Raw genomic sequence first — 9,494 nt, 5'->3', positions numbered from 1 at the left:
TTTAAAGCACAGATGTGTCTAAAGGCGGCCTGTGCATGTCCAAATGCTGCTGCAGTGTATTGAGTGGCTACTCTGTTCGCCCTGTAAAGAGCAGTATTGTACCCCTTGCAGCCTGCTTCTTAATCACTTCTTTGATGCGCATGGGCCAGCCAGCCACAATGCTCACATTGTCACATGGTCAAGTAACTTCTCAGCCCCATAACAGGCTTAATTTGCAAAGATGGCCTGAAAGTAGTCACGATTCCGCAATGTGACGCCAAGACTGAAAGAAAGACCCTATGGGGAAACTCAGCAACTTTTACTCACAATCTGTGAATCATGGTGAGCTCATTCTCATTGTTGTTACTTGTAAAGACCCTGCAAGGTTAAAAATAAATACATTTGACAAAATCAGACCAGTGAACAAGTGCAGTTAAGCTATTAAGTTTTAGAACAATTACAGCAATTTAAAGGGAAATTGCTGTTGTTTTCTATCCGAGCGCTAAGTAATGCATCTGCCTCACAGTGCTGGGGTGGAGGGTTCGATTCCAGGTGTCGTCTCTGTGTGTATGTTCTCCCCGAGCTTGTGTGAGTACTCCGGTTTACCTCCCACAACATAAAAACATGCAGGCTACACTGTAAATTGCCCGTAGGTATGGGTGTGAGTTTGAATGGTTGTCTGTCTCCTTGTGACCTGCGATTGGCTGGCCACCAATTCAGGGTGTCCCCTGCCTGTTCCCCATAGTTAGCTCGGATAGGCTCTTGCATCCCACACATGCATGAGGATAAGTGGTTCAGAAAATGAATGTTGTTTGTCTCTGTGTGTGCCATACGACTGCTTGCTGATCAATTTAGGACGTAGCCTGCCATTTGGCCGAAGTCAGCTGGGTTAGGCTCGGTTACCCTAAAACCTTGAAAGTGATAATTGATGTTAAAATGGATGGACCGATGGATTTTTGAAAGCCCCAATGAAATAGCAAAGAATTATGGAAATGTGAAATTGTCTCCACAGCAAAGACGGGATATTCAAAATCAATGGGTGTTTAATGATAGAGGTTATAGTGGGCTGGGTTTGTAGGGAAGAAAATCACCTTTGCTAGAGTTGGCATATCATATTTTGGCCCTGAGACATGGCACACAATTTGCTATGGTAATGTCAAAGTGAAAGTTCTTCTTTACCAGCAGGAGGAGACAGAGCCTGAAGATACTGAGGATTACTTCTTCAAGGACCTATGTTTCATCCCCTTCCCTTACTCCAACCCCCTGACAGCTACATTGAAATAATGGCAGCCAAAAGGTCTACAAAGCAACATGCCGTAATACTGAGATGCACAGAAGGCAGAAAATGAAAACAAAAGTCATTATCAGTTTTTTTTTTTTTTTTTTGTCAAGACAATAATAGTCACCTAGCCCCATACATAATCGGCTCATGGGCTGGTTTGAGCGTTCTTTTATGATTTTCTGCACTTTAAGCCATGAAGTCAAACCCCTCCCATGGCAAGCTGTGGGGGTGACTGCCGTGGCCTTTTGCAGTTATGTCTCCCTTCAAAGATTGATGAATTGATTGTGGGGCTGCTGCCAGTGTGTCTGTGCCCTGGGCGAAGGCGTCCGGGTTACGGGTGGGAATCCCAGCTATGGCATCTGCCCTGGGGCGACTATTGTGACCGTCCTGCAGGGGGCCGGAGAGCTGGTGGCCCCAGGAGCAGCTTTGACTCACATACTGCTGTCACACCCCTGGAGACAGAGTGGTACTCTCCCATACAGACACCTCTGATGAGAGTGGAACTATTTGTGCCAAGTTCCTTTTAATTTTATCACTCTTGCACTGGCTCTTGAACAACCTGAGTTGAAAATCTGCAAACTAACCAAATAGGGAAAAGTGAAGGATCAAAAATAAGACAAAAGCATGTTCATTCCCTTTATTGATCAGTTGGGGTGGAGACAGAAGTATTGAAATAACTTATAATTTAACACATTATGCCATAATTTGTTACAATTCATAAATGTATATATGCTTACTTCATCAAGGTACAAGTCTGCGCATCATAACAAAATGTATTGTTGAAAGAAATGAGACATCTTTAAACTAGTATTTCTTTTTTTTTTAGTCGAATTCAACCAGTGGAAATGTAAGGCTGCATAAACAATGCTTGTCACACACCCACTCTCACACAATCAGTCATCAATGATGCAGGCACACCATCTGACAGGCGTATCAACAAAACATTCAGTTTAACCACAAATACTTTGATATACTTTTTACCTACGATGATATACAAAAGCATGCAGTTGCATATTAGAAGGTAGTTGGATTTGACACTGTAATTAAAATGCATCATGAAGCTCCATCTGAATTTTAGTTTTAATAGTTGTAATCGATCACAAAAGATGGATTTTAAAGTAATCAAATAACTTACTAAACTAACCGTATAATTCCACCTATTGGAAAATAAACATTTGTCCATTTAAGTATATTATACGTTTTCATTTTTAACATTTATTTATTTATAGTTTTGGAAGACGGTATCACAAATGACACACGTCATACGGGTTTTCGGCCAATCGGAGATCAAGCGATGACAAATGATTTGATAGATATAATGCAGCTGCTTTCACAAGGACTTTTTATGGTAAAACTTTCACATTCAGTCATGACTACCCTCTGTTCCTCGTTCTCACGCCTGCATCAGTACAGTGACCGCACGTCAGCAACACCAAATATTTAAACAGAACCCTTATCGATCAGGGCAAGTGGACCAAGCACAAGATTTTATTTACAGCAATCGGCAGCGAGTCATTCCCGTAAATCCGTGAGCCTGAATTGACTGTATTAACATGCAGCACGGTAAGCAGTCGTATACGTTTGTACTGGTTTCACTGCTCCCATGAGCAAATAATTATTATATCACTTCATAAAACTACACTTTCAAATGTATTTTAGAATAAATAAATTATGATAAAAGATTATCTTACCATTGATATTATCCAGTGTGTTATTACTTAAATTAAACACACCAAAATTCACATTCAAAATTAAATATATGAAAGCATATGATATTAGGTAAATAAAACACATCAAAACTGACATTCAAAATTAAATAAATGAAAATATGCTCCTGATGTACCGCGCTGGTTTGAAAAACAATGAGGAATACATCACCACAATATTTTTTTTGATAATTTGCTAGTCCCCTAATTCTAATAAGACATTAGTTATAATTTACAGTACATTAAGTACAGTTAGGTAACAACACAGCTTTGTGACAAAACCATAAATTGTTCAGTAAATAAGATTTGTAACGTACATCCAATTTATGTATCCAGTGTATAGAAAGCAAAACATTTTGATTAAAAACTCTCACTGCAGATCCAAACAAATCAATAAATACTCAAGTAATAGAACAAGTTTTTTGAGGGGTTTGAAGGCCATCGCGTAACCTGGAAGTGGCTTCTCAGCACTGCCTCTCCATGTAAACTCATTGCATCCCCAAAAAAATATAAGTACTACCTGGAGCTGACACTTCCCGGCTCTCCAGACCACAGCCTTCATTTTTTGTTCTTCAGCTGATTGGCCAGCCAGTCCAGACCTTCATAGAGGCCATCCCCACTTGTGGCACAGGTGGCTTGAATGTACCAATTGCGGTGGCGTAGGGAGTGCAGGCCCAGCTTGTCCGTGATCTCCGCTGCGTTCATGGCGTTAGGCAGGTCCTTAAAAAAAGAAAGGACACCAAAAATGAGACCAACTGCTCTATTATTTATATTGTCAAATGCAAAGGAAATCATCAAAAACAAAGAAACGCACCTGCTTATTAGCGAAAACCAAAAGAACAGCATCCCGCAGCTCATCTTCAGCAAGCATCCTCATAAGTTCCTCTCGAGCTTCATTGACACGCTCACGGTCGTTGCTGTCCACCACAAAAATCAACCCTAAAGAAGAGAAGACTATCCCCTCAAGCAAAAGTCATTGCCAGAACATCTCACCCCAGTAGGACTTTACAGCATTTCCACTAAAGATACTTCAAGGATGAACAAAGCGTCAAAATCCATTGAAATCCTCTAACGCCTAAAATGGCTCGATTGCATTTACCGGCAGTGGTGACGAATCCATTTGTTTAGTGGTGTACGGCTGAAGAGTGATGACCTCGTGTAAAACATTAGTCAGACTGTGCACGCAGTAGCATTAGAGAACTAATGTAGCAACTAAATCTGTCTTACCCTGAGTGTTTTGGAAATAGTGCCTCCACAAGGGACGGATTTTGTCCTGGCCACCCACGTCCCACACGGTAAAGCTGATGTTCTTGTACTCCACAGTCTCAACATTAAAGCCTGAGCAAGAACAAATGATAAAAGGATCATAGGGGTTGGGTTCAGTGTTAGATGACTTTTATGGTGGTTCACACGCACCAATTGTGGGAATGGTGGTGACGATCTCCCCCAGCTTCAGCTTGTATAGGATGGTTGTTTTCCCAGCGGCGTCCAACCCCACCATAAGAATCCTCATCTCCTTTTTCCCAATCAGGCTTTTTAACAGGTTTCCAAAGATGTTGCCCATGATGACTAGCAACTCGCTTCTTCCTCAACTGCAACGGGACTATGACAAGAGGAAGTGTTGAAGGCAACTTCAGCATGCATAACGGAAATACAAACCAGTGAACCGCACATTTAGAAGTTCCAGACCACGCAAAATAAACATGTGGTAGTGACACTGTGGCTCTTAAAGATAAACCTCTAAAGATGTAGGTCCAATCTGGAAGACTGCCACTAAGTGTTTTACATCTCAGAAGCTGCTCAATACAACAAAAAAATGAAAAGGCAGCACCTTTTCTTAAAAATGTAGGTTGACATAAAGTACATGTGGTACCAAAAGCCACTTTTTATTATAGTGACTGGTGGAGATGTAGTAAAGACCATTATGATTAAAGACAACAAAAGCTCAACCTTATGTCAGTATCATAGCAACACATATTATTTAACAACAATTTAAAAATATATTCTTCATTACTAATGGTGAAAATATTTTTGGTAAACACTCACGACATATGTATACACCTGCATAATAAGATTGGTTCCAATACAAAAGCATAGTGATTTTTTTAAAGTAAATGCTGAGCTAAATTAATTGACTGTTACTTATATATATTTATTTATTTGACAATATCCATATCTTGCTGTATAGTTATGAATAATTCCACTGTATAGCAGATATATTTTTAAAAAATATTTACACCACTTATAGACAAAAATGTTAACAGCAAAACGCCAACAAATAAATAATAAAAATATTTAAATATCAATATGTCGTGGCACTTCGACCATGCAGGTGAACCTATTGCTTTAGCAGGTTTATCATTCACCTGAATGCGTACCATGGGGGAAAACTCTCCGTGTTCTCTAAACCTTTTCAGAATCTTTTCAAGCAAACGTAAAATGATGATTATATTTTATGATTCTCGGGGTGTCGGGGATCATTGCAAGAATGCTGCATTTTGCTGCAGTCGCTTAACCGCGTGTGCCTATTCAAGTGGCTCGCAAGGGATCCGTGATGGTGGCGATGATGATGATGATGATAATGACGACGTCGACGAACAAACGACATTTTCGGATGCTACATATTTAAAGATCGTTCTTTTTGATTACATAGAAGTATTATTTTGTAGATCCGTGTGTGTAATCGCCGCATAGTCACGACAAGTACAATGGTTGCCTCATGTCGTCGATCAAAGAGCTTCCATTGAGCTATATATTAAGGGTTGGCTTCCTTTATGTCAAATATAGTATTATTCTCACATCTATTCGAATAAACGTTGACCCATTTACCCATTGACATTTCATGCCACTTACCCGTCAACGGGAGGCTGCCAGCTGGCCGGAGAAGACAGTCAGGCGAGTATCTCGCGATGATACAATGACGTAATCTCGCGGTATTTGGCTACAGTAATGCAGCAGCCACAGTATGCATTTAGTGTATACTTGTGCATGAATTAAGTGTCTTTTTTGCCGACTAGATGGTCTTTTTTTCCATTGAATTGGACTATTTAATTTTGTTTTTGTTGGAAAACGAGTTCATGTGAAACAAACAAAGGATCTGAACTAAAAATGTTTAAATAATTGACAAAGGGATATTTATTGTCTTAATAAATAAGTAAACTGTAACAGGACTCTACGAGCTTGACCCCTCCTTTCTTATGGGTGTCAGTGTTGTAGAGTAAAGTTGATCTTGATCACTTATTGGAAATAATATCTGCACTTCTACTTGGGTTTAGGGAATACTTTCCACCTCTAAGCATAATATAGAAATTAAATTAAATTACACCCGCATAGAGCTGCCCAGTGGACAAGTGGTTAGCGTGTCGGCCTCACAACTCTGCGTCCCAGCGTTTAATCAAATGGCAGTGTTAAGACAAACTGTAGGTATACATGTACATCTATATGTATGTATACATATGTATGTTTGCGTATATGTATATATATATTTTCAGCAACATGCTTATTTATTTATTTATTCATGTATTTATTTATTTATGAACTTATTTATTACCTATATATTTATGTCTAAAATGTTTTTTCCTATATCTGCATTCTCACCCTCTTGCTACTGTGACAATGCAGAATGAATAAAGTTATCCAATTCAATCCCATCCCATCTGGGTCCTCAATGAGTACTGGGGAAAAACATTTCTTTATAATTATTATTTCTTTAAAATGTTGAAATATATATGGAGGACGCAAAAAAATATCAAATTAGACGTAGAGTCCTCAATCTGTTTCTGAACCACTTATCCTCACAAGTGTCATAGGAGATGCTGGAGCATACTCCAGGTAACTATGGGCCACCGGGCTGGGGACACCTTTGAATCAGTAACCAGCCAATCACAGGCCACAAGAAGATGGAAATGAAAACTTCATGGTCACACTCATAACTAGGGGCAATTTAGAGTGTTCAACCAGCCTATTCTGCATGTTTTTGGAATTAGGAAGGAAACCGGAGTACCCAGAGAAAACCCGCACAAGCCCGGAGAAAACAAACTCGGCACCATGAGGACCAACTTGGGATCCAACCCTCGACCCAGAACTGCTAAGCTGACGCGCTAACCACTTGCTCCAAGGCCATCACGTGGAGTATAATGCAAAAAATATATGTCTACATTTAATAAATAAAGGCGAAGACAGCGAATTTAAATGATAAAATAATTACTAATGAATCTGAAAAATTCGGAAGAATTTAGATTTCATCATTAGACCATCCTCGGAATTTAATGAAACCTTACAGGATCTTCTCCACTGTCAATCAAATACAAGTACATACCATGACATAGAGGAATGAATTCACCTTACATGGTCTTTAATGTGTTCCCAACTGCTCAGACATCGTCGCCGTGACCTCAGTGACATTTTGTGCGAGTGCGGCATGAGATGTGTTTATCAATCTAGCAGTTGAAGGCTCATGAATAAAGAGGGGTGCGGATGTTTGCAGCTGCACAGCAGATTACGGGGTGGAGCGAACGGTGGGGGCTCACAGTGAGTTTTGCGTGAGCTGAGGGTTTTGTCGAGGGTTACGGCGAGGTTACGGCGGGCTCGGGTGGCGGAGGTGGGCTGACTAGTTATGACTTAAAGGAACCTTTCCTCTGAAGTATTTGCCAGCGTGCACCCCAGCAAACACAATCACAAGTCTGGTTGGTTCTGCTAGCTGAACTAATGAGGGCCTTGCATGAGGAGGGCAGGGTCTTTGATGTTCTGGGTTGCTGCTTCCTTGTGTTTTCTCTGCCGCTCTCCTTCCCGGCCTCGTCCCACATCAAAAATGAAAGGGGAATTGAGAAGCAGATGTTGTGAGACTCGTATTTATATAGCGTGCACATTATTCATCCCTTCCTTATATATCCCTGTTTGTCCCTGTCCTGTGCTCCAGCATGGATCCACTGTATCTGACTATCTTTGTATCCAGCTAAACACACTTAAATCGACTCATTTTAGACCTATAATCACGGTGTCAATCAAAGCCGGTCACTTTTATCTCACAACTTCCTCTCCAGTTGCCGCTCTTTAATTTCATCCCAGTCTGGTTGTCATTATTCTGGCGCTGTCAAAATGTTACTACGCATGTGTCTCAGTCTGCAGCAACAAGAAGTAGATTGGGAAAGATTGAAAACAATTCCAGTCCGTCCAACAACCGTTCTCTGACGCTCGGGTGAAACGATGACAGGAAATTCCCCCTTTCAGCTGCTCCGGGGTGAAAGGATGAAGAAACGCAAACCAGAAATCCAGACCTTTATCATTCCATACAGGTCACTCTCTCTTTTCCACTTTCCACAAAAGTATAGTCGATTCAGCCAACGGCACTGCCATTCCTCAGGAGTCAAAAGCTATTTACTCAGGTCTGTACAAACAATAGTGAATTGACACAAAATCCACTGGCAGACGTCTGTGATATTATGAACGATGCGATCCTAAAGCTCAACCAGGTGCCGACTTTACCATTTTGCTGAAAGTGCACAACAGAGTAAAGGAGGTCACTGGGAATGCTGTCAGCTCATCTGTGAACCAGAACACATGTTGTGTTGTTGTGTGTCTAAGTGTTATCAACACTTGCAAGAACCTCGTGGTTAGCACATCTGCCTCGCAGAGGTACAGGGTTACAATCTCAGACCACTTCAATCTCCATCTCCTCATGTGTGTGTGTTTTTTCTGCTAGTGCTTCGTTCACCAAACGTCTAAAATACTGTTTACCTGTTGAACGTCTCGAAAATGTTGTCAGTAGGTGTAAATGTCAATGGTTTATAGTTAATTTGACTTGATTTTTGCCATAAAAATAGCTGCTGATCTCCTTAGTTAGAACAACTACTACAGAAAATGGATTAATGGTAGTTCCCATTACCTGTCCAGCAATGCAGTCATCTGGTGCATCACCTTAGCAACTATGTTACAGTATGTTGTCACAGCAGCATGTTTCAGTGACTTTTTCAACTCTGGGGGAATTACTAATCCTGCTTTCTGCTCTCTGCTTTTTGGCGATTCTCCCCAGTAATAATAAATGTCGGGCTTTAATCGACAATATTCTGTAGCCTATAAAAGGTCTTTTCACAGAATGGTCTGACTATAAAAAGTACTTCCAAGATCTCTCCTGGACAATTCTGAAGAAGGAATGACTCCCAATTAAAGAATAATGAGGCCTCTGTCAAGATTTTTTTTTAAGTGAGGAGTCACAAGGTTTCTTTTAAAAGCGACATCTTCCAAAAAGGGCGGCCTACTAGCGACTGAGTGCTCAGAGTTTCGACCTCAGTGGGGGTCCTGGTTTCAAATTCAGATTGGTCAATCTGTGTGGACATTGCATGTTCTATTCGGGCCTGCGTGGGTTTCCCCCGGGTACTCTGCTCCCCATTCCAGAGACATGCATGGTAGGCTGATTGGACACTCTACCGTGAATGGTTGTTTATCTCCTTGTGCCCTGCAATTGGCTGGCCACTAAGAAAGTGTGTCCCCCGCCTCTGGCCCGAATTCAGCTAGGATAGGCTCCAGCA

At 40.9% G+C, this 9,494-nt stretch overlaps 1 protein-coding gene across 1 annotated transcript; it reads right to left on the bottom strand.

The window, feature by feature from the left end:
• Positions 1-1,884: 1,884 nt before the first annotated feature.
• Positions 1,885-5,909, bottom strand: arf3a (ADP-ribosylation factor 3a). Its single transcript, XM_077736929.1, has 5 exons — positions 5,821-5,909; positions 4,384-4,570; positions 4,195-4,305; positions 3,782-3,906; positions 1,885-3,687 (listed from the first exon to the last, which is right to left on the bottom strand). The coding sequence occupies exons 2-5, from the start codon at positions 4,529-4,531 to the stop codon at positions 3,526-3,528; spliced, it is 546 nt and encodes a 181-aa protein (XP_077593055.1). The 5' UTR covers positions 4,532-4,570; positions 5,821-5,909; the 3' UTR covers positions 1,885-3,525.
• Positions 5,910-9,494: the final 3,585 nt, after the last annotated feature.

The sequence above is a fragment of the Stigmatopora nigra genome, chromosome 1, assembly GCF_051989575.1.
Source record: "Stigmatopora nigra isolate UIUO_SnigA chromosome 1, RoL_Snig_1.1, whole genome shotgun sequence".
NCBI lineage: Eukaryota > Metazoa > Chordata > Actinopteri > Syngnathiformes > Syngnathidae > Stigmatopora > Stigmatopora nigra.
This window is presented reverse-complemented; position numbering and strand designations above follow the sequence as displayed.

Bases quoted from the DNA above. Each gene is read 5' to 3' on its own strand.
- arf3a (XM_077736929.1), bottom strand. From the start codon at position 4,531: ATGGGCAACATCTTTGGAAACCTGTTAAAAAGCCTGATTGGGAAAAAG. The intron at 3,907-4,194 runs GTAAGACAGATT...TCTCTTCTTTAG, and splicing joins CTATTTCCAAAACACTCAGG to GGTTGATTTTTGTGGTGGAC. The intron at 3,688-3,781 runs GTGCGTTTCTTT...TCTTTTTTTAAG, and splicing joins TGGTTTTCGCTAATAAGCAG to GACCTGCCTAACGCCATGAA.